This window comes from Leguminivora glycinivorella, chromosome 4 (genome assembly GCF_023078275.1).
Source record: "Leguminivora glycinivorella isolate SPB_JAAS2020 chromosome 4, LegGlyc_1.1, whole genome shotgun sequence".
Taxonomy (NCBI): Eukaryota; Metazoa; Arthropoda; class Insecta; order Lepidoptera; family Tortricidae; genus Leguminivora; species Leguminivora glycinivorella.
This window is the reverse complement of record NC_062974.1, coordinates 13,915,114-13,942,389: the sequence shown is the minus strand read 5'-3', so window position 1 is coordinate 13,942,389 and position 27,276 is coordinate 13,915,114. Positions and strand designations below refer to the sequence as shown.

At 39.0% G+C, this 27,276-nt stretch overlaps 1 protein-coding gene across 3 annotated transcripts; it reads right to left on the bottom strand.

Annotated features, from left to right (window-relative positions):
• Window positions 1–331: 331 nt before the first annotated feature.
• LOC125225244 (neuronal acetylcholine receptor subunit alpha-7) lies at window positions 332–22,334 on the bottom strand. 3 transcript variants are annotated; one of them, XM_048128851.1, is made up of 11 exons: window positions 21,927–22,334; window positions 19,071–19,210; window positions 16,954–16,998; window positions 13,761–13,870; window positions 12,548–12,728; window positions 10,954–11,029; window positions 10,464–10,658; window positions 3,324–3,520; window positions 2,711–2,958; window positions 2,375–2,480; window positions 332–2,294 (listed from the first exon to the last, which is right to left on the bottom strand). In XM_048128851.1, the coding sequence occupies exons 1-11, from the start codon at window positions 22,003–22,005 to the stop codon at window positions 2,142–2,144; spliced, it is 1,530 nt and encodes a 509-aa protein (XP_047984808.1). In that variant the 5' UTR covers window positions 22,006–22,334; the 3' UTR covers window positions 332–2,141. The 3 variants fall into 3 exon arrangements, with proteins under 3 accessions (XP_047984808.1, XP_047984810.1, XP_047984811.1); XM_048128853.1 differs by having other exon boundaries at window positions 2,747–2,958; XM_048128854.1 differs by lacking the exons at window positions 19,071–19,210; window positions 21,927–22,334 and adding an exon at window positions 18,936–19,013 and having other exon boundaries at window positions 16,954–16,999.
• Window positions 22,335–27,276: the final 4,942 nt, after the last annotated feature.

Below are 27,276 nucleotides of genomic sequence, written 5' to 3'. Positions count from 1 at the left end.
ATTAGATTTGTTAAACGGTTTTACTTCATGGGACTTAAAAAAAAGCTTCTGGGAAATGTTCAAAGTGTTCTTTTGTCAACTAGTTTCCTATTAAAAGCAGAATTAAATTCGGTATCTGCATTGCGTTAATCAGGGTGAGCAGTGGAAGGTATGCACGGGAGCTCGCCCGGCCGCGGCGCCGTGCGCATGTGCCAACATCCCACGGGATAGCATCGATTGTCTTCAACCACGGTGCTCGATGCGTTCCCTTACCGACTGCCAGGAATAAATAGGTCAGGGTTGCTCGGTCACACAATAAAATCCACGAGGTCATCCGCTAATTAAATAAAACTTCAAGTTTTCATTTGTTTATATTGAAATAAAATGCAATCCAGAGTATTAACCCTAACAATTGTACAAATCATTGGGACAGAGGTCGTCCGTCGCCGTCGGAGGCCGCGTAGCGTACCGCGCTGGGCCCAGCGGGCGCCGCCGCCGGCCAGGGGCCACGCTACGCGGCGGCCACCACTCGGCTCGCTCTCGTCACGCAACCGACACAGAGTGGTCGATGATACGATATTTACAACAATAACTAAACAAGGGAATTGCGTTCCCGAACGAAAACATTGGCTTTACAATCACAGACGGTCCGCAACTTCCAATGGGCCGTTTTAGATCATACTTCCTTGGAGAAGGAAAACATGAAAAACGATGCGAGGGTACATTGTTTTCGAAACGTGTATCCGCGCACTCATATGTGATGTTTTCCTCCTAAAAGGGTAACAATGTTTTCTAGAACTAAACATTAAAGTAAAAACTGTATTTTATTAACATGACTTTTAAGGATTTTATTACATAATTCATCGAACATAATCGTTATTGCGTCGTATCTTAAGAATAATAACTTGATGAGGTATAGCCGGTGGCAGTGAAATGCAAATGGGTAAGGTGGTACTTATGCGTTGACTCATTGTACTATGTCGTCAGTTATAGGCACGTCAGTCGTACATTATGTAATACGACAACATAAAATGAATGTAAGTAGACTGATTGATATTTAACTGATTCATATGAATAAATGTTCAAATTCGTTATGTTTACTTAATTCTTAGGATAGGTAGTTTGTTTATTAATTGTCAAAATTTAATAATGGGGAGCGCAAAAGCTAAGATCGGCAGTTTACTAACTGCTCGGTATTAAGATACGGTAACGGTATTGAAAAGATGTGTAAACGTGTTATCATGTAAGTTATTTTATTATTTGTATAACTCGCTCCGAAAGACCAGGTACGATTTTAATAAAATAATACTTTGTTTAACTATAACTTTTAACGAATGTTTTATTAAGCTATAAGCTTTGGATATTTTACCATTTATAACAATATCGACCCGTTCACAACGAGGCATATCACAACCTGTACCAATTGAATCATAACATTGTTTGTAAAGTTCTATACTAGCTACGGACACAAATACATCCGAAAATAAATAAGGGTCGTAACCACGATTCACGGAATCGAACAAGAATAAGGAAACAAAGGGCCTTGCCTTACTGCCCAAATCCTAAACTGTACAATAGATTTCAAGAATCGAGAAAGTTTTAACAAAGTTTAAATTTTAAATGCGAACCAGGTCGTTCAACGGTATGAAGGAAGACGTTTTTGTGCTAACATTTTTATAATCAGCCGCCGAAACGACTTGCAGCCATTCTCAGATGTGAGTAAGTACACTAGCGCGGACCTCTCGGCTGCCGCCATCGCCACGGTGTCTCGGACAGGATGGTGAACTTGGGACCACTTATGTGAGAAGGGCATCGCGCTGTCGCCGTGCCATGGTGTGCACGCGCACCAGTCAGTGAAACTTTCCCCTAGCATGACAACGATCATAAATTCTTCAAACAACAAGAGCAAGAGCTGCTGGTGGAAGGAAGAAAACTTGAAGGGGATTAAGATGGGCAGTATTCGGTTGAGCGCAGGGGGATGGCAGTTCGATCAGCGTTAACTTATTACTATAGGGAGGCGCGGGGGCGGTGGCTAACGTAAGCAACTTGGAACTCGCAGCGGCCGCGCCCGCGCCGTTTGATCGCATGCACATATTAACAAATATTCGCGGTATCACAGAACGTTTACGCACGCGCAGCCGTAGCCGCAAGCGGGCGGGTCGCTACGACACCATGATGTGGGGCGCGGACAGCAGCACGGCTAGCGTGGCGATGATTGTGAACAGGGTAAAGATAATAAGGCACAGTCTGTCCACGACCATGGCGGCGAACTTCCAGTCGCGCGAAATGTCCGCATCTTCGTCATCTTTGCGCATCTGGAACAAAGTCGCCAAGTAAGTATACACTCGTGTTATCACAATTACTTACAATTTATCTACAAAGGTCTTAGATGTACCTGATCTGTGATGACTCGAATTTCTTTGAGAATGAGCGAAAGCTCATAGTCGACACCGAAGCAGCTGTGCGCAGCGATCCCCGCCCCATTCTCCTCTCCGCCCCCCCTGCAAAAGTTATGGCTCTGTAGACAATGCGGATGCCTGCACTCTACACTACAGGTGGGACCGAGGATTCGAGGGAACTACAGGAGTTATGCTCAAAAGTTTGATGAGACCCATGACCCACAAAAGCTGATAAATTACTGATTGGTGACTGATTCGACTAATAGCTATTAGGGCCGGGTGACTGCGGAACGTTCGAGGCGGGGGAATAATATCGAAACCGTGCTATTTACGGCGGCGAGTAGTGTTCGTGTAGATCGTCGAGGGACCTGTAGTATCGGCAGCAGGCGGGCTGCTGCGCGTGCCCATGCCGGAAGTCGTCGTCGATGTCGAGCACGTTGGCGAGGAGCGACTTGGAGGAGCGCTCGCGCAGCTCCAGGTCGGGCGGCGGCGGCGCGCGCGCCGGCGGCGGCGTGGCCGCCGAGCCCGGCCGCGACATGCGCAGGATCCAAGGCAGCCAGTACAGGAATACGCATCGGATCTGTGTACAAACACACGACATCAATATTTGAGTCTTTGCTATGACAGTGGAAATGGAGATGATATCAAGCATAAAACCAACTAACTTAAAACAAATAGGTACACACATCTAATAGTTTTCTTGTTATAGCTGGAAACTCTGCTTCTTTTATGAGAATGGAATTAAATCACGAAATTTATTGAACAAAATGTATTCTAGTCATATTGGCATTTATGAGTTGATGTTTGTATACCTACAGTTTATTTTCGGGAAATTGAAAACCCCAATTTTACCCAGTCGCTAACATCGTGTGTGTGCCCAGCAGCGGCACCGTCACCGTCAGCAGAAACCTCACCTGAGACGAAAGAGTGATGTAGACCACTTACCCAGTCGCTCATCTCGTGCGTGTCCGAGTGCCGATGGTGGTAGTTTAAGATGAGGATGGTAGATACGACGGAAGAAGCCACCATGAACATGATGCAGTTGAAGTATGTGCCCAGGAGCGGCACCGCGTCAGACGTCGCCGGCATCGTCTCCGCCACCATGTTGAGGAACACCGTCAGCGACAGAAGAATCGTCACACCTGAGACAAAAAACTCATGTAGGTATTATATAAAAGGGGAATTCACCAACTCTGTATTTATTATTGAGAGTCGGAATTCCGATATGTGGGCACAGTTGCTCATAGGTGTTTTCTTCTCCGATTATTTGATAGACTTCATCTACTCGTAATCAAAATGAGTAATGTCCTAAGGTTCGTTCTCAAAAAAGTGGCACCGTCAGGGTAAAGTGAATGAAAAAAAATGAAAATGGTTTTTTGTACCTTTTTGGATTTAAATATGTTTTTGAGTGCATCAATGATACGGAATTTTCAGGAGGGAACGAAATAGTCGTAAAAACGTAGAACTTATAGCGAGTTGAAATTTTAGACATACAGGAGAAAGTGAATAGACAGGGTAGCAGGGAAAACGTGGCAGGATAAAGAGAGTTTGAATAAAAAAACAAGTTTACCACTAATAATTCAACGTATATCGACTATTATGATTTCGTTAGGATTCAATTTTTTTCTTTAAGTAGAAACAAAAGCAAAAAAAAGTATTTTTTTAAACAATATCCATTATTTTTTATTCAAAACAGTTGAAGTACAGTAAGTGATATCTGATTATTATTTTCAGTCACGATGCCTGCAGTGTTTGACTGGTAGAGAATGCCTTAAGGCATTATGTACACCATTTTGTACTTTTTTATGTGCAATAAAGAATAAATAAATAAGTACCTACAATCACAGTCTTGTAAAACAACAAAGCACATATCATGATTCACAATGTGAGTTGTACTTGTGCATGTAATGCCTGCAATGGCTGCCCCAGTGGAAGAGTTGGTTCCTCTCCTTGATGTCTCCTTGGTAACATATGTCGAGATAATGAGGTCAGTATTTAAAATGAGGGCCACTCTAGGGCCGGACGGTGTGCCTTGGCTCTTTAAACATCTTGGAAGTAGATTACGTGGCCACATTGACGACTGCCTCCGAGAGGGTATATATTCTCGTTGGAAGGTGGGCAGACTGTGTCTTTCGAAAAAGGGTAGTCCAGCTGACTGTCCTTTAGGATACCGTCCCATGCCCTCCTAGATGAAACTGGCACGATGTTGAGCGCATCATCGTAAGTCTCATCTACTGCTGTGCACGCATTTTGAAAGACACGTGCCCAAACATCAGAGATCGGGTTCTGGGAGAAGCGATAGACGCAATTGATGCGCTGCATAAATACAGCGGTCTGGTAGCAGAGAAAAGGCAGGTAGCTATCGCAGTATCTCTTGACATTGCCAATTACTTCGGCTTTCTTCCTTATGTGATAATAAAATAGGCGCATTGCTTCCACGATGCGCCTTTCTATTTGAAGATCATCATTCACCATAGGGCATTACCTTGCAGATAGAGTACTGCTCAATGAATCAGGAGGAAGATGCCTAGAAAGACGAATGGAGTGTGGTGTTCCTACCGGCTGCGCCATATAAACGTATAGGGACAGGTCAATGAGACTACGTGCTCAAATCAAGACTGACTTCTTTATTCTTCTTCTTACCCACATGCATATTCATAATCATCATAACCTACCCACAGTTTTCCACAGGGGTCGGTACTGGGCGCCTGCTCTGGAGCATCGGCTTTGATTTGGCTATCAGAGTAGTCCAACTTCTCCGCATGATCACCATTTGTTATGCCGATGACACAATAGTAGCCGTGAGGGGAAGAAAGTACCAGGATAATAAGAAGAGCCACAGTGGCAACTGAGCTCACAGTTAGGCGCATTAATTTGTTTGGGATTGCGGTGTTATTTGCCACGACCGATGACGTGGTTTTCGAAGGAAAGGTTGGCTTCTGTCCGAAGAAAGTGATTGCTGCCGACCTAGCCAAAATGATAATCGTTGACGCTATACGCCGATCGAAATGCAATCTGGTTCTGTAATGCCTATATACAAGAGCGATAGGGATGTTGCCTTGCCTATTGGCGGTGAGGCGGTCCCTCTTACGCCCCAAATTAAGTACTTGGGCTTAAATTCAAACCAAAATTGGTACTCCGAGGAACATTTTATCAAATTGGTTCCTAGCCTCGACGGGACTGCTTCGGCGCTGAGCAGACTATTGCCCAATATCGAAGGACCCAATGCCCCATATCGGCGCTTATATGCGAACGTCATCCGCAGCGTGTATACAAAATTTCAGCTCAGTCGGTTGAATATTTCTGCTTCAAATTGGGTTGCAAGATTTGACCTCAACATACATACAAACATACATACATGCATACATTGCAAGTTAGTAAAAACCATGTCAAAATAGCTTTTTTTTACTTGTATTTCTTTATCCTGTCAACAGTCACTTTACCCTGCAGAGTGATGGCAGGATATTACACAGGGTGTAGTGAAAATCCGATTAACTAGATATTATCTCCGAAACTGTTGATAATACAACTGTTATAATTTTAATATACATAGTTATACTTCAATACAACATTAAAATGTTATTGGTAAAAAAACTGCCGTATTAATATTTTAAAATAATCATGCCAGAATAAAGTGGACATACCTGTTACAAACTCCGAACGTCACACTTTGAAAACTTCTAACCACAAGACCGCAGCACCTCACACACAAACCTTTACACCGGCGGCTAGAACCATACTGGCTACGTGTTTTACGTATATTAGGGCCTCAATAAGACTTTCTGTGTGTGAGTGAGGCAGGGACCGGAACCGCTTACCATAACCGGGGTTTTTCATAGGCTTATTTTAGAAGTTGTTTTAAAAACCCCAACCATAATGGTAACCTTTTGTAAGGGTGACTGTTTGATAGGGTAAGCCTATCTGATACAGTTAACTTAATTAACCTCTAACGAAAACCAAACCCAGTCTTAAAGGTTACCCTATCATTTTAGTTATTAAACCGTTTAAGCAACTTTAATCTCTGCGCACATTGAAATTCAACTTATTATTGAATAACCATAGCGAGTACAAGCTCATACGTATCGTCTCTAAACAAGTTTATATCGATTCAAATAACGTAGTTATATGTCGATTCAAACAATATTGGACTTTAAAACCTTACACTAAAATTTAAAACATAACTGACCTGAATTATCATAGTGTGTTTTGGCATTGAATGCATTCGTAGCGCGCGCCGGGTCGTTCTATTGTTTATCTATCTTACCTGTGTGCGTTTCCGAACAATTCTAGTTTTAGCTTTTTAAAGATCAACCTTTCGTTTGGCCGTCGGACCATCTCAGCAAAGACGCTCATACTCGAGAGCAAATTTTAGTAAAGAACTAACTAAAAAAAATATTGTGAAAGAACAAAGCAAATAATTATATCGATATCTTACGATTAGATAATTGAAAACATCTTCTCAATTGGGCTTTGTTAAAAATGTCAAAATAGCTATTTATGCAACAAGTGCGGAAAGTAGGTGATTTCTGATGAGTGTCATATAAGCCGATACGAGTCGGAATTTCGGAAATCATCTTTGCGCACATGTTTCAAAGTTTTCAAACAATGCTTTACTTTGCATTGTGCGAGTAAATAAAAAAACACAATAAGACAAAATACTTTAGTAATTATTAAAATTAAAAGTTATGTTAGTACAATTTTCGAATTTGAAAGACATTGGTTTTATGGGACTTATAATAGTAAAGTTCAAAATAAAATAAAAAAATTGAAAATTAAAAAGCACTAGTGCGGAAAAGTATTACTTTCCACACGATTTTTATGGGACTGATAGTGAAGTTAAAGTTAAGTTTAACTTCACTATCAGTCCCAGTCATCAGTTAAGTTAAAGTTAAAAGCAAAATAAAAAAAAATGTAAAAAGCACCAGTGAATATTGTGGAAAAGTACCTACTTCTTTCCGCACAATTTTGCTTCATAGAAAACGCACTTTTCGAGCACATACATTCTAATAGCTATTTTTATGGGACTAATAGTGAAGTTCAAAATTTAAAGAAAAATGAAAAGTAAAAAGCACTAGTGCGGAAAAGTACTTTCCGCACGATTTTGCTTCATAGAAAACGCACTTTTCGAGCACATACAGTGCTATTTTTATGGGACTGATAGAGAAGTAACAAATTAAAAAAAAAAAAGCACTAGTACAGAAAAGTACTACTTTCCGCACGATTTTTCTGGGATAGACAGTGAAGTTCAAAATTTAAAAAAAAATTAAAAGTAAAAAGCACTAGTGACTAGTGCGGAAAAGTAGGTACTACTATCCGCACAATTTTGCTTCATAGAATACGCACTTTTCGAGCACATACATTGTAATAGCTATTTTTATGGGACTGATAGTTAAGTCCAAAAAAAAAAAAAAGTAAAAAGTAACAGTGCCGAAAAGTACTCTACTTTCCGCACGATCTTACTTTATAGAAAACGCACTTTTGTAATAGCTATTTTTATGGGACTGATAGTGAAGTTCAAAATTAAAAGTAAAAAACACCAGTGCGGAAAAGTACTACTTTCCGCACGATTTTCCGGGGACGGATAGTGAAGTTCAAAATGTAAAAAAAAAAGAAAAGTAAAAAGCACTAGTGTGGAAAAGTATTACTTTCCGCACGATTTTGTTTCATAGGAAACGCACTTCTCGAGCACACATACATTATAATAGATATTTTTATGAGACTCATAGCGAAGTTCATAATAAAAAAAAATTAAACTAAAAAGCACTAGTTTGAAAAAGTACTACTTTCCACACGATTTTTCTGGGACGTATAGTGAAGTTCAAAATTTAAAAACATTTGAGAAGTAAAAAGCGCTAGTGCGGAAAAGTACTACTTTCCGCACAATATTGCTACATAGAAATCGCACTTTCCGAGCACATACATTATAATAGCTATTTTTACGGGACTGATAGCGAAGTTCATAATTAAAAAAAAAAAAGTAAAAAACCCTAGTGCGAAAATGTACAACTTTCCGAACGATTTTTCTGGGACGGATGGTGGCCTTCAAAATTTAAATATAATTGGAATGTAAAAAACACTAGTGCGGAAAAGTACTACTCTCCGCATGATTTTGTTTTATAGAAAACGCACTTTTCGAGCACATACATTGTTATAGCTATTTTTATGGGAGTGATAGTGAAGTTCAAAATTTAAAGTAAAAAGAACTAGTGTGGAAAAGTACTACTTTAAAAGTACCTACTACTTGCTGCACGATTTTGCTTCGTAAAAAACGTACTTTTCGAGCACATGCATTGTAAACGCACTTTTTGAGCACATGCATTGTTATAGTTATTTTTATGAGACTGATAGTGAAGTTCAAAATAAATAAAAATTAAAAGTAAAAAACCGGCCAAGAGCGTGTCGGGCCACGCTCAGTGTAGGGTTCCGTAGTTTTCCGTATTTTTCTCAAAAACTACTGAACCTATCAAGTTCAAAACAATTTTCCTAGAAAGTCTTTATAAAGTTCTACATTTGTGATTTTTTTCATATTTTTGAAACATATGGTTCAAAAGTTAGAGGGGGGGACGCATTTTTTTTCCTTTAGGAGCGATTATTTCCAAAAATATTAATATTATCAAAAAACGATCTTAGTAAACCCTTATTCATTTTTAAATCCAAAAATATATCATACGTTGGGGTTGGAATAAAAAAAAATTCAGCCCCCACTTTACAGGTAGGGGGGGTACCCCAATAAAACATTTTTTCCATTTTTTATTTTTGAACTTTGTTGGCGTGATTAATATACATATATGTACCAAATTTCAGCTGTCTAGTGCTAACGGTTACTGAGATTATCCGCGGACGGACGGACGGACGGACGGACGGACGGACGGACGGACGGACGGACGGACGGACGGACGGACGGACGGACGGACGGACGGACGGACGGACGGACAGACAGACATGGCGAAACTATAGGGGTTCCTAGTTGACTACGGAACCCTAAAAGTAGGTACAAAACCTTGCTTGCTGTAAAAACCTACTTCATTTTGTTCCCTTATAATATACCTACTGATGAGTACGAGTAGGTCAATAATTGTACTATCAAATACAGAAACTAAATGACGTACATGTCAAATGGTAATAACTACGCAAATTCGAGTGCATGCGTCTGAGACAAGCTCTATCTATAGCAAACCAGTTTAAATGTAGAAAGACAACAAGGAACGGATAAAGCTTACCATAACTCAATGAAAACAGGTTTTAAAAACCCTATCGCGATAGGGTTTCGGAGTTAACTTAGTTAGTAGTTATGGTAACCTCATAGTAACAGATTCAATAAGCTTACCGTTTTAAAAGGTTACCTTTAAAAAAGCTTACCATTTTATTTAGTAAGAAAATTGATTGGGTAAGCAAATTGATGAAGTTAAGCCTAAAAAGGGGTTTTCCGGTCCCTGGTGAGGTGCAATACCGCGGACGCACAGGATATGGAGAAAATATCGCTGGACAAACTTTGAAGGTGAAAATTAGTGTTCAAAAGTAATCGAAACATCCCGTGCAACGTATATTTAAGAATATAGTAGTCTATTCTCTACAAAAAACGATATTTTATTATCATAAAACTGCAATTTAATAATTTATAGAGCGAAAACTTGAGCAGTGTCGCGTTGTGACAAGGCAGGGTACAGTAGAAAACGGTCTTCTTTATTTTTTTTTTACAAAAGTATTATATTTATAGAAAAAATATGTGTTGGCCTCGATGTGTCACGTTAATGCCTACCTATGAAAATTTTAATTATATGTGAAAATTATATATTCCGCATACTTTCTATTCAAAAACGTGATGGCAGGGTACGATGCCACTATTTTGAGAATTACCCCTAAACGTTAAATCGCACATTATAAAGTTTTTGAATGATAAGAGGCAATGACTTAGGTTAGAGCTTTAGAATTTATGTTTAATTTTGGAGGGTAAATTATGTTTAAAATGTACATTGTCTTTCAACTGGAAATATGCAAAATAATTAGTACATAAGATACTTTAACTACTATGAGCTTCGATGCAGTAGACACAGTCATGTAAGTACGTAGAAATATAGTACATACCCAACGAAAGTTTCTCGCCAGAGTCCGGTGGCAGCGTGAACCCCAGAAGAGCCATGGAGGCGATGAGAACGCACGGCACGATAAGATTGAAGAAGTAGTACAGCGTCTTGCGCCGGATCACCACCGCGAACGTGATGTCGATGTAAGGCTCTGGACAGCAGTTGTAGTAGATTTCGTTGCGCTTGCCCGGTACACCTGAGTTATAGACGGATTAAGGATTTTAATTTGTCTTTACAATTTCGTATCTCCAACCTCCTGAGATCCTGAGAATCCCGCTTTTTTATACTTTGGTACCTTTATGTTGTACAATTTGTACAATCTAAAATTTGATCAAGTTACAAAAGATTCCAAATACGAAAAAAAAAACTATTTATTGGTCTCAAGAGAGTTTGATTATGCTCCCAAATTAAACCAAAGTAATCGTAGCTAAGTACCAAAATAGTATAAATATCTATACCTATTCACACGATATAATTCAGTTGACACTCACCTATAAGCTCCCATTCACCGTTCGTGACAAAACTGCTAATGTCCCCGCCCGCTTCGTCTTGAAGTTGAAGGTCCAACTGTTAACAGATGACACAACGATCAGTAAACATCAAGGTCACATCTTCACGGATTCCAATATTGCCAACGTAGGTATTTAAAAAAATTAAAAATAAATAAAGGTCGTGTGTTGGAGAAATCCAGCAAATGCATTGAGTGGAGGGACGGCCTCTTGAAATCCACAAGAAGCTCTGAGGACAAGACTTGGTCAAAAAAAAAACGAAAAGATCGTGCGTCCCTCATTTTACTTGTACGAAAATTAAATTTTGCCTACACTACCTAATGTTGTTTTTGAATTAAAACTTTTACTACCGTAAAAATTTGCTCCAAATTTTTTACTCATATCAAAAAATAAGTTAGGAGCATTGTTACCCGGTGTCTGGGAAACATTGCCCCTGAACTGAATTTATAAAAAAGAATGTAGTTTAAAGTTTAGCAATCAGTTCTACCCCCTGCTCAATCAAATAACGGCATCCGATAAATCATTAAACCTAAGAAGCTGTAACATTTTAATTACGCTCTAGCTCTCTATACGTTAGACTTAATAAAAATACAGAAAAATATATCCGGGTGCATACTCGTATATCGCTACGTGATTCGATTATTCCGTAATATTTTGTACTTAAAAAATCTTTTGTATGACACCTAAAAACCCAAAAAAGTTTTTGGCTTGTAATGTAACTTTTTTGATAAGGGTAGATTTGAATAATTCATCTAATCAACCATACATTTTGATTTTTGAGGCAATCAAACCATATTTAAAGGGGGTGCAAAGTTACCCAAGGGGGAGCAAAGTAGTTTTACGGTAACAATTGGGCTACGAGTGGCATTGTCTGTAGCTCAATCACATAATTATGCTGTCGTGAAAAGATAAGGAAGTTTAGAAAGTTAAGCTGCCAACTCCATCCTAGGTCCAACTACCGAACTTTCGCAACTCTGGTCGTTTAACGACAACAACACAAATAGTTAAATAACTTACTTGATATCCATCGTAGGATCCAACTGCCGAACTTCATCTCGCAGCGTTGGGCATCTAAGAGGAACCACGGAATGTTGATCTTGTAAGAGTTTTCGACAAACCTGGTCGGCACCTACTGGTGGGTACTTACACCTACTGGTTAAGGAACTGACTTGATATCCATCGTAGGTCCAACTGCCGAGTTTCATCTTGCAGCGGTGGTCGTCGAAAGGTAACCACGGTATGTCAATCTTGTAGGTATGTTTGAAAATCTCGGGCGTAGTGACAAGAGTCGTCGAAGAACTTACTTGATATCCATCGTAGGTCCAACTGCCGAACTTCATCTCGCAGCGCTGGTCGTCGAAGGGGAACCACGTGATGTCGATCTTGCAGGTGCTCTTGAAGACCCTGGTCGGCTCTTACAGGCACGACCCATTAAATAACTCACTTGATATCTATCGAAGGTCCAACTGTCGAACTTCATCTCGCAGCGCTGGTCGTCGATGGGGAACCACGGAATGCCGATCTAGATTGAATATCCCGATTGACATGTATAGGCGCAAGTCGTTGGAGAACTTACTTGATATCCATCGTAGGTCCAACTGCCGAACTTCATCTCGCAGCGCTGGTCGTCGAAGGGGAACCACGTGATGTCGATCTTGCAGGTGCTCTTGAAGATCCCGGGCGGCACGTACAGGCAAGAGCCGTTGTTGCGCACCACTACGTTCGTCGGATATGTGCTGTCGAAGCCTTCGTCGGCGCTATATCACACAAAAAAATATCTGTTACTAGCTTTTGCACACGGCTTCGCTCGCGTTAGAAAGAGACAAAAGGTAATCTATATCACTCTCCATCCCTTCAACTATCTCCACTTAAATAATCACGTCAATTTGTCGCTCCGTTTGGCCATGAAAGACGGACAAACAAACAGACACACACACTTTTACATTTATAATATTAGTATGGATTTGAGTTTATGTAGATGTAACCATCTTTTAATCGGATACTTTTTGCTCAAGTTACTAAGAGTGTCGGCCGGATAGAAATAAATTTACAGATTATAATTAACTTTTAATAAAGAAGGAAATCATTTTTTAAAGAAGGAATCACCTTTGTCTGTCGCTCAGTAGAAAAGTTTTTTTGAAATTGTATGTTTGTTTAAAAATCTCTAACTACTCTACTAGAAAGAGAAAGACTAGTTTGGAGAATGAATTGTACTTAGACTACTTAGTTCCATGAGGAAAATATAGGCCTACATGTTATGGTAGAAAATAATTTCCGATGGAATTTCTGTTAAAGATAATATCAGATTACCAAGCTTAGTGGACGTAACTTGTCTGTTTCATAACATAAATAACTAAGCTGACGGTCTAAACAGTATTTAGAACGTCTTACTTAAAGTTCAAGACAGACAAGATATGACGGAAATGCCCTACTTGAACTAAGGTTAATTATTTGTAACTGCGGTTTTAAGAAACCAGTAACACTATTTTTTGTTTTTCTTCTTAGGTGTTACACATAAAAATAAGTATTACAGTCTTTGTGTCACATGGGACCAAAGTGACATATTTACGGCGAGGGCGTTTATTGAATTCTCTAAATCTCGAGCATAGCGAGATCCTAAAATAGAATCTCGAGCGTAGTGAGGATAGGGATGCAATTGTCAACGCTCAAACGAAAAACAGTGCCCTAGTATAGAAAAGTGCTACCTATCCCACTTAGAAGGGACGAAAAGTGCCACTTTGATCCCTCCTAGCAGTAAAGTAAAAAGTGAAAGGTATTACAATCTTTACCTATTGTACATGAGGACATCTGGTTTCCATAGCCTGTGGGGCGGCACTCGCAAATCTTTGACCCCGCCAAAATCAGAAGTGTTCCATCTCAAGTTCATATCATTCCATTCCTGTACACACAAACATTTAAAATTAATACAATTATTTCTGTGTGGTGACGGGTTAAGAATTTCACCACCCCACAGTGGATCGAAATGAATAAAAAATGGACATTCGCATTTTTTTCCAAAAATCCTATTTTAAAAAATGCTCTTCGGTTGAAAATGATATGAGAAATAAAAAATGTTATATAAAATTTTTCAAAATGAGGCTTATTTTAAGCAGAAAAAAATAAAATGTGTTTTTTTTGTATGAAACTGAAAAATAGGTATCTTATTGTAAGAAAACCGTAACCGATCCCGCTTTCAAACCTTTACAGTGTCATTGTCCTACTTTAGAACAGTAGAAAATAGTAAAAACCTTATCTGAGTAGGTGCCCGTTATTTTTTGTAGTCCAATCAAAAGTCAGTAAATACAACATTTTTCTTAGTGCTTTATTTTTTATTTTCATAAAAAAAAACGGTATATTCATGACAATTTAGTATAAAAATAAAATATATATGACATTTTGATACAGATAAATACAAGTTTTTACAAGGAAATGGTTAAAAATTACATTGAAATCGAAACAGTTATTGCGATGTTTTTAGTAACTATGATAGTAACAAAAAGTTAAAATTTACTTGAAATCAACAATAACAATATAAGTTATAAAAAAAATACATTGTATAGATCTATTTTATTCACCACCTTCTTCTACACTTTCAAACATTTCTATATTTTCAGTATCATCAGTGCTTATGTTTTCTATTATTAATAATTCCAAAGCTTTAGAAGAGAGGGTCTTTTTAGTCGCTTTACTTAGCGGTGGCCTCAAAAAAGACAATCTTGGATCAGATGACACCAAAAAATTGTTATTGTTGATTTCAAGTATATTTTAGCTATTTGTTTACTATCAATAAAAACACCGCAATAATTGTTTCTCTTTCAATGCAATTTTCTTGTAAAAAATTGTATTTATCCTTAATAAAATGTCATATATATTTTGTTTTTATACTAAATTGTCATGAATACACCGTTTTTTTAATATAAATAAAAAAATAAAGCACTAAGAAAAATGTTGTATTTACTGACATTTGATTGGACTACAAAAAAAAACGGGCACCTACTCAGATAAGGTTTTTACTATTTTCTACTGTTCTAAAGTAGGACAATGACATTGTAAAGGTTTGAAAGCGGGATCGGTTACGGTTTTCTTACAATAAGATACCTATTTTTCAGTTTCATACAAAAAAAACACATTTTATTTTTTTCTGCTTAAAATAAGCCTCATTTTGAAAAATTTTATATAATATTTTTTATTTCTCATATCATTTTCAACCGAAGAGCATTTTTTAAAATAGGATTTTTGAAAAAAAATGCGAATGTCCATTTTTTATTCATTTCGATCCACTGTGCACCCCCTTTCTTCCCGTGGGTGTCGTAGAAGTCGACTGTGGGATAAGGGTTAAATTGTGGCGTAGGCGAGAGGCTGGCAATCTGTCACTGCAATGTCACAGTTTCGTTTTCTTTCAAACCCTTATTTGCCAAGAGTGGCACTGAAGCTTTAGTAGTTTCATGTGTTTTGCCTACCCCTTTATGGGATACAGGCGTGATTGTATGTTGTATGTATGTATGTAAATATTTTTTACGGAGATTGTCAGGAACTATAAAAAAATCTGAATTTCAGATTGAAGTGTTCACCTAAATAACATTTTGTGTTATCACAAGGAATTAGGTAAGACGGATTCTTTGTTGTCCGTCCGTTAGTCTCTTCTGGAACCTATTCTAAAGAACTGTAGGTCTAGAGCGAGTATGACTAGTACTTGGCGATAATACACTGAGAGAAAATACAACCAGTTTTCATGATCGTTAAACAAGTTTTTTGGTTAAAATAGCGCCTACGTGCTCTTTGGTTCAACCAACAAGCTACTTGTCATTTGAATCGGCAATATATTTGAATCAACAAGTCGATTTTATTAAAACAACCTGACACATATTGTTTTTTAAACATACGTTTGGCTGATTCAAACGGATAAACCGCAACAAGTCGAACTTGTTAAATTCACAATGCAAATTTCTCTCAGTGTAGTTTTATTTGGGTATTGGGGTGGGTTTGAGTTTTGTTTGTACAATTAAAGCCTCAATCATTATGAAAATGTAACATCCATAAGGTTCACGAGTAATCAATCAAAAAATATGGATACAGGTATACCTCCTAAGATACCAACTTACTTCAATTACCTAATCGTGTAAAGTGAGGGCGTATAAGTAAAACATGCAGCTTTAATAACTAATAGTAATATTTCCTATCAGCACTCCATGTAAACAAACATACTAATGGACACAACTAATCGCGTAATTGCTGAACAAACAGATAAACACATTAGGTCATGCCAGGGGTAATAATGCGTCTAGCCACATTATAGGGTTGCCATACGTCCGTATACAGCGGGACATGCCCCCGTTTAGAGCTTGGTGTCTCGACATTAGGGAATGTCCCAGATCTTCTCTCCTTTTTCCCTCTCTCAATGCTGAGGGTCCTTCTGTTGAAGATCAGTTTCCTTCATGGGATTCTGTTTTTTTATACACTGCGTCAGTGGCAAACAAGCATACGGTCCGCCTGGTGGAAAGCGGTCACCGTAACCTATGGACGCCTGAAACTCAAGGAGTGTCACCTGCGCGTTGCCAACCCATTAGAAACTTGCTTAAAGTGCGTTTTCACATTATCCGATCCGATATCGGATGTCGGAACGATACATCCATACATTATAGGCGCCATCTTTCTGATGATTTTTCCTCTATTGAAATCCTTCCGACATCCGATATCGGATCGGATAATGTGAAAACGGTCTAATAACACTCCTCTGGTTAACTGTTCCTCGCTAAACGCATAGTGTCGTGCGTTTTTGATTGCATAGGTGCAGTAACATAAACACACCATCGAGTAGATGTAGAAGGTATGTCTCAGATATAATTATTTTAAGAGTATTATGAATTCGAGAAGCCTTTAGTAATTACACTCACTCTACTTTCTTCTACTTATTCACATTACTGCAACGAATATTACGTTTTCTGTTGATAATACTAACCACCATAAGCTACGTATACTCACCAGTTTGAGCCAGATGTTCGTTATTAATAGCTGGTTCTTTTCATCCTGCGGACAAAATTGAATTGATGAATAAACACGCCAAAACATATGAGCGGTTTAACCACTGAACATTATGTTAAACGATATTAAATTGCAAGCAATTACGTCACCCACAAACCGATCCTTTACACCAACTTTAATCATGGCTTTACATTTACAAATTTCAACAGATTACCATGATAAAATGTCACGCAATTCACGCCTTGTCATGTGAGTTTTATTTGTTTACCATGTTTGTAAGTCGAATCGAAAAGTATAGTAGTGTTTTAGGGTTCCGTAGTCAACTAGGAACCCTTACCTATAGTTTCGCCATGTCTGTCTGTCCGTCCGTTCGCGGATAATCTCAGTGACCGTTAGCACTAGAAAGCTGAAATTTATTACCAATATGTATATCAATCACGCCGACAAAGTGGTAAAATAAAAAGTGGGAAAAAATGCTTTGTTAGGGTACCCCCCTACATGTAAAGTGGGGACAGATTTTTTTTCATTCCAAACCGAACGTGTGATATATTGTTGGATAGGTATTTAAAAAACCGGCCAAGAGCGTGTCGGGCCACGCTCAGTGTAGGGTTCCGTAGTTTTCCGTATTTTTCTCAAAAATTACTGAACCTATCAAGTTCAAAATAATTTTCCTAGAAAGTCTTTATAAAGTTCTACTTTTGTGATTTTTTTCATATTTTTTAAACATATGGTTCAAAAGTTAGAGGGGGGGGGGACGCACTTTTTTTTTCCTTTAGGAGCGATTATTTCAGAAAATATTAATATTATAAAAAAACGATCTTAGTAAACCTTTATTCATTTTTAAATACTAATCCAACAATATATCACACGTTGGGGTTGGACTGAAAAAAAATATCAGCCCCCACTTTACATGTAGGGGGGGTACCCTAATAAAACATTTTTTTTCCATTTTTTATTTTTGCACTTTGTTGGCGTGATTGATATACATATTGGTACCAAATTTCAGCTTTCTAGTGTAAAAATGAATAGGGTTTACTCAAATCGTTTTTTGATAATGTTAATATTTTCGGAAATAATCGCTGCTAAAGGAAAAAAAAAGTGTGTCCCCCCCTCTAACTTTTGAACCATATCTTTAAAAAATATGAAAAAAATCACAAAAGTAGAACTTTGTAAACACTTTCTAGGAAAATTGTTTTGAACTTGATAGGTTCAGTTAGTTTTCGAGAAAAATACGGAAACTACGGAACCCTACACTGAGTGTGGCCCGACACGCTCTTGGCCGGTTTTTAAATTATTTAGATTCAAATAAATGCAATTTAAAGAGTCACATATCCGCAAGTACCGGATAATTGTCACTCTACTCTTGGTGTCAAGACCTTAAAAATTCGGGATGCTAGCAAATAAGATTCGCAGTAATGTTCAATAGAAATAATTTTTATTTGCCTCATACCTACCTTAAAACGTCTTTTAACTTTCGGACCATAGTAGTCAAGTTGACGATAGCAGCTGCATTTGTTGCATTAGCACGAGTTGTACGCACCACGTTAATGCTCTGTATCGGCTGTACTTGGGTTAGTGAGTAGTTACTGGTGCCGTAGCCGAATGGCATTCTGCGACGCGAAACGAAAACGAAACGCCGCGAAAGGTAGTCTGGCTCTGTTGCGCCAATACGCAAGAGCGATAGAGATAGACATCTACGAGCGTTTCGTTTCGTGAGCGATTCGTGAGCGTTTGTGCCATTCGGCTACGTATCCTGTGCAGTGGGTCTCTCTCGTTAACCACTGCCTCCAGCTCGTCTGTAGTGTTAAGTAGACTGTAGTGATTAGTAAGTATGTACGTACCATGTCAATAATCTGCATGAGCGTGAGGCCGAATGAGAGCTGCAGTGGGTCGCTCTCGTTGACTAGGGGCCTCTCCAGCTGTATTATGTATGATGGGCTGATGGTTGTAGTTGTGTTAGTGGGTCGCTGTTCGCTGTACATACGTCAATGATCTGCATGAGCGTGAGGCCGAATGAGAGCTACAGTGGGTCGCTCTCGTTGACCACGGGCCTCTCCAGCTGTATTATGTATGATGGGCTGATGGTTGTAGTTGTGTTAGTGGGTCGCTGTACATACCACGTCAATGATCTGCATGAGCGTGAGGCCGAATGAGAGCTGCAGTGGGTCGCTCTCGTTGACCACGGGCCTCTCCAGCACGTTGTAGTGGTCGAGCAGGTGGTGGAGCAGCCGCTTCTCGTGATAGCCGCCGCGCACCCCTGTACAAAAGCACCTTGGTTAGAATTTACAGAGCTTTAATAGTTTAACCGTTAGTGCCAATATTGCTTTTAAGGCACGAGGGTTTCAAGCTCCGAGTGAAACAATAGTTTTTACTACACTAGCACCAGGAAAATACTAAGTATAAAAAGAAGTAAATATTAATGAATGTTTTAAGAAGCAGAAACGCCTTCAATAGATGCTATTAATCTAAGCATAAATCTAAAAGACCTGAAATCCTAGGCTGTGAGTTTAAGTCTCACCCAAGGTAATAATTTTCCACAAATATGAATTATCTTTTTCAAACAAGACAACTTGTCACTTTGTGCAACTGCAAATCCAAATATTGATGAAATTTGTGCTTGAATCGGCCTCCAAGACATGCAACTTATGACGCGCAAAACGAGTGAATCATGAGTCATGGTTGCTTCCATTACTGCAAATTGAAATCAATATTCTTTATCTTCATTACATACTTAAATTAATTTACCTAAAACGACTACGGTGTACCCTGACACGCGTTAAAATGAAGAAAGTTCAAGTTGGTGTAACTAATATTGAATATCGTGACAACCATGTCATAAAACCAGTAACAGTGAAACTGTCAAAACGGAATGTGGAATTATGCCCCTGACTGATGGTATCGGAAATTGACTTGGTGTTTGACAGCCAGCTTTATAAAATGTGTCACTTGCAAGTGATAGTATACTGATTACGACGGACAGAAAGTTATGCAATTATTACCTATAGCAGTGAAGGTAGTTCACCAAGTGCGCTTACGTGATGGTCTAAATAAACATCAAAGATATACCATACCATACTTACTTAACTTAATATGCTCATGAGTTAAGATGTGATATGGGTAGGTACCTACCTAAGATTGGAAGGATATGGGGCCTATGAAACTGATGTACTAGATAAACTTTTGGTAATTAATCCATTTCGAAAATTGTCGTATTTAGAGCGAATGTTTCATCATTACCTTAAATTTGAATCGCGCCGGTAGTCAAATCTATTAAGTAGGTATGTGGCGATAGTAAAATTATAGTAATTTTGGAATAAAACTCTTTGATATTAAAATAACGGAAATTATGAAAATACTTATATGGGGTTCAATACCTACCGATAGAAAATATGTCGGTGTGGTATATGGGGACCATTCTTAATTAGTATTAAGTACCTAAGTGAAACAAATAGCATTCTAATCCTAACATAATGAATACTACACATAGATATCTTAATGAAAATAACTAGGTAAGGCTGAATAGATAAATAAATTAACGTAAAAACCTGAACGCAGTCTTGGGCAGTCTCATACTTAAAGAGAATTAAAAAATATCGTCGCGCTTTGACTGATCGGTAACATCCGGTCATCGGTCAAAGGAGATTAGAATGATGAATCATCTTTCACTTTTCTCACGACAGTTCTACTAAACCAAATATAAAAGGCTTTTGTTCTAAAATCCGTCTGGGGCTACTAAAGCACTTTCGGCGTCCTGTTACCCCACTATAGGCCTCTTGGGGGCGGTTAAATGCTTGTTACGTACATTATCCGAAAGACTCTTGAGGTTGTTTTCATCAAGTGGGACTCAAGGCAGTCTTTTGTAGAATTACTCGTGGTCGGGCGGGACGAAAATCTTTGATGTTCCGTGCGTGACTAAGCGTTTGTTTGAAAATTGGCAGGACGTGGCGACGCACATAATAAGACGTTGGTCTGTACGTAAGTGTGGTGTACTAGTCAATTAACTTTGGAAAGCTGTGGAATTGAGATTAAAAGCAAGCACAATTATGACAGGCAGATGCCTGACGAGATTTATTTACTAGTAATAGAAAACATATAGGGTACCCCGACTCGAGTTTAGAGGAATCCAGTTTCTGGTCTTGTAAAAACTAACATTCCTACAATACATACAACAGCATGTAATAAAAATATCTGAATTGATCTAAATACCTATGTTTATAACTATCCTATAATAGGAATTATCATAGGTAGGTAGATACTCAATATTTATTACAATAGGTGCTCATAATTATATACATAGTATATATGTTGTCGAAAATGGATACACTCGATATTAGATAGCACCGACATTAAATTATTCCAAGAGTATCTTAGCAAAGTCTATGCTTGACTCCGTAATCCGTCTTATTTTTGGGATTATTTCTTATTTGAGGCATATTGTTGGGCCCAGCTGATCTGGGCCAAACGGGTCAAGTAGTAGAGAATTAAAATAGGTTGCGTACGGGAGAAATATGCCCTGGCAGGTTACAAGAAGTCAAAACCTCCACTTTACGGCAATCGACGTATGGCTTAAGAATTATTCAGTGTATTGGGACCTGAGAGCGCAATTTATAAAACCTTGGGGCCTCTTCTTTCTTACGTTTATTAAACATATACGAGGATGCAATATTTTTATCTAAACTTCTTTACCTATGTATTAGGTACTAATGTTATAAATAGCCAGTGCTAAACTGAGCTACTCGTACGAGCGCTACGCCGTAGCTCGTAGCAAAGCGTTATACAGGGGACATTAAAAAAAAAATGTCCAATCTGTGACATTAATTTGCACAGTTACACAATCACATACACAAAATTGATCTCCATTACGCCGAAAATTTGGTAAATTTGTATGAATCTTAAAGCAATATTTTTAGTGGGACAGATTTCGATGATGGTTTTAAAGTGAACAAGTAGGGGGAGGTGGTATGGAGACTCACCCCACGGCCACAGCAGGCCCAGCAGCAGCAGCAGGCCCGCGGGCGCCGCCAGCAGACCGCGGCGCGCGCGCCCGCCCATGTCAGCGCCGCGCCGCCGCCGCGCCGCGCGCCTCCCCGCCGCGCCGCGCCATCGCCCGCCCGCGCGCCCGCGCCCGCTCCCGCGCCCGCTTCCGCGCGACACCCACCCTCGCGCTACAACTACACTCCCGACCCTCTGTTAAACACGATCAGTTTAAAATTTAATTCTCTTGCCGTTAACATATATTACAAAGATCACGACCGCTCGCCGACGGCCTCGCTCGCCGCCCAGATCTCGAGCATCGCCGACTGCGTTACGGTGAGGTTTGTGGTTACGGTGTGTTTTAAAGCATTGTTGTTTAGCGGAGTGCGGCCGACCGTGGGGCAGCGGAGCCGCCGGTGTGCGGACTGGCGGAGCGGCGGTGGGCGCGCAGCCGCGGCCCCGCGCCGCCGCCGGCCCCGCGCCGCCGCCGCCCATTCAAGTCGCGCCGCCGCCAGCGAGCCCACGCAGCCTCCGACCTTGTCATCTCCCGCCACCATACGGCAACCCCAATATAATTTTCGCTGAAACCAATATCAACAATATCCCTAATTCCTGATACATATATTAGAATTATAATAGATCATGCTGCAACGGCAGAACGAGTATCTGAAATTTTCAACTCAGTATATGTATTGTCCTTAATTTCCAAATTACACATTCACGCAATTATGTAGAGTATCTGCCACATTATAAGCTTTAACCGGTGGTTAACAAGTACGATATATCGTCACTGTAGTCATTAATTACGTCCCATTTTGTACCTATATAATAAACAAAGTCAAAAACATCTAAATGTTAAGAAAAACCGCACCGAAACCCCCAAATTCACTCAATTAGATTTGCGTTTTACTCTCACATTGTCAAAGGGTCTCCTACACTCACCACCTAGATTATGCTAGTATTGCTTTCCAAACACACAGTGTTAAATAGTACATTACATTAGAGGCCGGGAAAATGAGGATTTCCGGCCAAGTGGGTATATACGGCCGAGCGAGCGTGCGAGCGAAGCCGGATAGGGATACGAGGCCAGGAATCCGTTTTCACGCCGAGGCATGTATAGTGCTTTTCTCAAACATACAATGGAATAAAAAAAAATGCTCTAAAGAACAATATTTTATAAAAAAAAGTTACTTTGCAGACCTAGGCCTAAAAAAATAATATGGCCTCTCGAGTTGTTGCGCCCAAAAAGCGATATTCCCAGCCCATTTTAAGGAACGTAAAGACAATATTTCATTGCATGTTTGAGAAAACAATATTACCAGAAGAGAACAACAATAGGCTAGTTTCCTATACTTAAAATAAAATATTTTATGCAGTGCACGAAATAAAGGACCACATAATTAGAAGAAAAATATGGACAGTAGTTATGTTTAAACATTATTTTGTATTTAAAAAGTCAAAGAGAAAGATATAAAGTAAATAAATTGACCGTGACGTCACTCCTCGGTATTTCATAGTAATTCCATATTAGTAAATCATTTTGACAGTTCTTAAAAAGAAGCTGATTTGACTAGTAGGAAACTAGCCTGTAGGAAAATAGTATACAACCATAAATCAGCCATTACGAGTGGTAGTATCACTGACCTGCATCAAGTTTTCATAAAAGTGGAGAGCCCGTGTGATGGACACGGTGTGCGAGTATGCGTATCTATTTTTAATGAAGCGGATACAATTTTGATGCGGTATGGGACTAGTAGGACTACTATTGCGATTCATGTCTATTAAAAGTGTTTTTTTACAATTACATTTTAAGATGAGGTGGGCTGAGGTTTATCATCAGTATCATCAGTATCGAGTTTTTATCTTGATGTTCAAAAAAATTTATTATGGGTAAACATCAATCTATCAAAAAACTGTATATACCTAACATTAAGAATAATATTATACTTTAAAAGGGGGATATACGCGGTGTGGTCTGTAATACGAACAAAAAATTAAACTGTAGCCTGTACTCTTCAAAATGACCAACGTTCAGCGACTTGTGGCCGTGGGACCAAACTACAAATGAAGAAAATAAATTGACTGATGCTTCATTGCTTTTGGCTGGTCCGAATTCGATAGTGTTCTCTTTGGGAGAGTGTATTTTTACAGGGTTGTCCCACGTTAAAACCTACTGAATATGACCTACATGTTCACACCGTATATTATTGCAGGTCAATAAAACACCATGACCATGTACATTGATTTCGTAAGGTAAGTAGGTATATTTAAACATAAAATTGTTCATAGATCAGACTTGAGCGTCATTTGTTTAACGTTTTTATTTGAAAAGACATCAACTTTACTGTCCGATCACTTATATCCGATATTACAGCAAAATTATTCGTAGTATTTAAAGACTCTAATTCTGTATGTAAGATTCGTCTAAAATATGCACGGAATACATTTGATTTGCGAGTACTCTGCGCCATTAGGAGTATTCCTAATATCCAGCAGTTCTGTTGACGTTGAGCCGAGCGCGAGCGGGGCTGCGGCGTTGCAGGCATCGCTGGCAGGGCGCGGAGGGGGAGGCGCAAGGCGGGCGGGGGATGCTGCGCGGGTGCGATCAATGAGGGCCCAGCCTCCGGCCCCCGCCGCACTGCCTTAACCCCTGTCATTGGAGTTCTCCGCACTCGCAACATTTGCCGAGAAACTTGGAGTGCCACAGATTGCTACTTTATATGTGTATGTACTTTTCGACTGGGTAAAATATGCGGCAATCTGTACGGCGTTCATTATGTATAAAACGGTGCCGTAAAAAACAGAAGGAAATTTTCGGCGCTGTACTTTCTGTTAAAATTCATACATGAAATGTTCTTTTGCCTGGTCCAATTTGATTCAAGCTTAATTAAAAATCTCCAGGTAGTTGAAGTGCTAAAGTATACGTACAGAAAGAGACCTGCTGGAAATTCTGTGGGCGAGTTAGGACACACCTGCGCCGCTAGAGCGATAACCGTAGATCTTCGACTCAATCCAAATAGTAATTAACTTCAATGTTATCAGCTGATAAGCGTAGGTATATCATCGCTAATGAGGGGAGGTTAACGTAATCACTAATGAGAGGACCTAGACAACTAACATATCTTTATCATTATTTCATAGTACATAGTACCTAATGCACCTACTACTGGAGAGAACATTAGCTAATAATTCGCTTCGTACAGGCACATGTATTTCCAGCTGATTCACGCCTAATACACGGGCTCATTTACCTTTCAATTTATCTTAGACGCTGATTCGTTGCCTGTTCTGCATGGGAAAAATGTGATATCATCCGGATAAGCGATGGCTGAGATACGCGTCATACTCGTGAACGGGTGCCGTCTGTGAAGACCGGTCTGTTTAAGCTTACTGGGGCTGTTATAACTTAGTAACTTTAATTCAAATTTTTATTAAATTAGGACACTTTGTTCGGTTGTCGTTTGTTTCCTTTCTTTTAGTGAATATTTTAAATATATGATTTTGACTCATGGAGACCATATACATCTCTAAGGAGAATTAGATATACATTTTATTTTTAGTTGTGACATTTAGAGTCATTTGCACCTCTAAAGTAATTTTAGACTTTTTTTTTGTATTTGTACTTTTTATATTAAAATTTAGTGTAGTTCTTGGTTGTAATTCGACATTTAGAGACCTTCTACATCTCTAATTAATTGTATAGAGTTAACGTTAGTTAGAACTTAGAATTAGTATATAATAGTATCAATTGTAATTTCAACTCAATTTTAAATATTTTTTAAATACCAATGTAACATGTGACGTGTAAAAGTGCCCCTGTGGCCTATTTGCTGAATAAATTATTTTGATTTTGATATGTTGGTCCTATGGTACATTCAATGGAGTCCACTAGTAAGAAGACACCATTTTTCCCAGACATATAGGATATATAATCTACGAATATTTTTACTCTAGTGAAAATTTGATTTCTTGTCAGTATCAAAGTAAAACAATGATCGTAAAAGTAGGTAACTGTTTAAATCGATCAAGTCCACTGATTACAGCGCCAGGCATCGAACTGTAGTATTCAGCTTACTCGGCTAACGTGCTCACTACTACACCCCCACGGCTGGGTTGAGGGGTATTACTGTTATTGTATATAGTAGTGTAACTACTTAAAAATAACAAATAAAAAAATAATAAATAATAACATAATTTTATTTGTAACTTTTAACTTGTTGGAAAAGAAGTGAGATAAACATCTGCTTAGTATAATCGAACGTACCTAAGTAACGAAGGTCCCCAGAAGGTGTGAAGTGGGTCGTAAACCCCAGCCGTCAAAGGCTCACCTTCGCTAGGTACTTGTATATTGCGGATCTTTGCTGCTCTGTCATGAATCTTGGACGTGGGTGTACTCGTACAAAGATAAATTTTATTATTAGGGTACTTTTAATCTGAAAAATGTTTTCACGAGTACAGTGCAGTTATGCAAGTCATTCTTATTGAGGTTGGTGAGAAGAAATAATTGTCTTTTCACCACATCAACTGGTAAAAGCTCTCTTGATACTTAAACAACGGATGAGAAAGTTAAATTTTATCCACAAGAGTGCAAAATAATTTGATGCCCAAAGCTAGCTGGTAAAATTGTCTTTAAATCATGATTTTGAAACATACATGTTAAATAATTGATGGATTTGTTTCATTTTGTGGTTTTCAGATCATATTTTCCTCGTGTTGGTAGCCTATAGCGGTAAGTATAAGTGCTGGTAGCCTAGCGGTAAGTACGTGCGACTTTCGTTCCGGAGGTCGCGGGTTCGAACCCCGGCTCGCACCAATGAGTTTTTCGGAATTTATGTGCGAAATGTCATTTGATTATTTGCCAGTCGCTTTTCGGTGAAGGAAAACATCGTGAGGAAACCGGACTAATTCCAATAAGGTCTAGTTTACCCTTCGGATTGGAAGGTCAGATGGCAGTCGCTTTTGTAAAAACTAGTGCCTACGCCAAATCTTGGGATTAGTTGTCAAAACGGACCCCAGGCTCCCATGAGCCGTGGCAAATGCCGGGATAACGCAAGGAGGATGATGATTTTCCTCGTGTTGGTGTGGTGAAAATTTTTGTGTTTCACTTGATGGCAAAATTTGCCTTCACATTCTGTTGGAATCTCTCGCTTGCTCGGGTATCAATGCGGATAAATAAAATAAAAAACACGTGCGGATAAATAACAAGTTCACTCCAAGTCCTCATTTCCACAGCGCGTGAACTCGGAAACGGTTTAGTTAAATTGCGGACTAGTGAGGTTACACACTATCACTCTATTCAGCACATCAATCAGATACCGCAATTAACTACATTGCGGTTATAGCATGTGA

What these genes read in the sequence shown, in the direction of transcription:
- LOC125225244 (XM_048128851.1), bottom strand. Translation starts at nt 22,005, where the DNA reads ATGGGCGGGCGCGCGCGCCGCGGTCTGCTGGCGGCGCCCGCGGGCCTG. An exon ending in CACGAACACTACTCGCCGCC is followed by an intron (nt 2,481 to 2,710) that starts GTAAATAGCACG and finishes TAACTTTTGCAG; the next exon opens with GGGGGGCGGAGAGGAGAATG. An exon ending in TTCGAGTCATCACAGATCAG is followed by an intron (nt 2,295 to 2,374) that starts GTACATCTAAGA and finishes ACTTTGTTCCAG; the next exon opens with ATGCGCAAAGATGACGAAGA.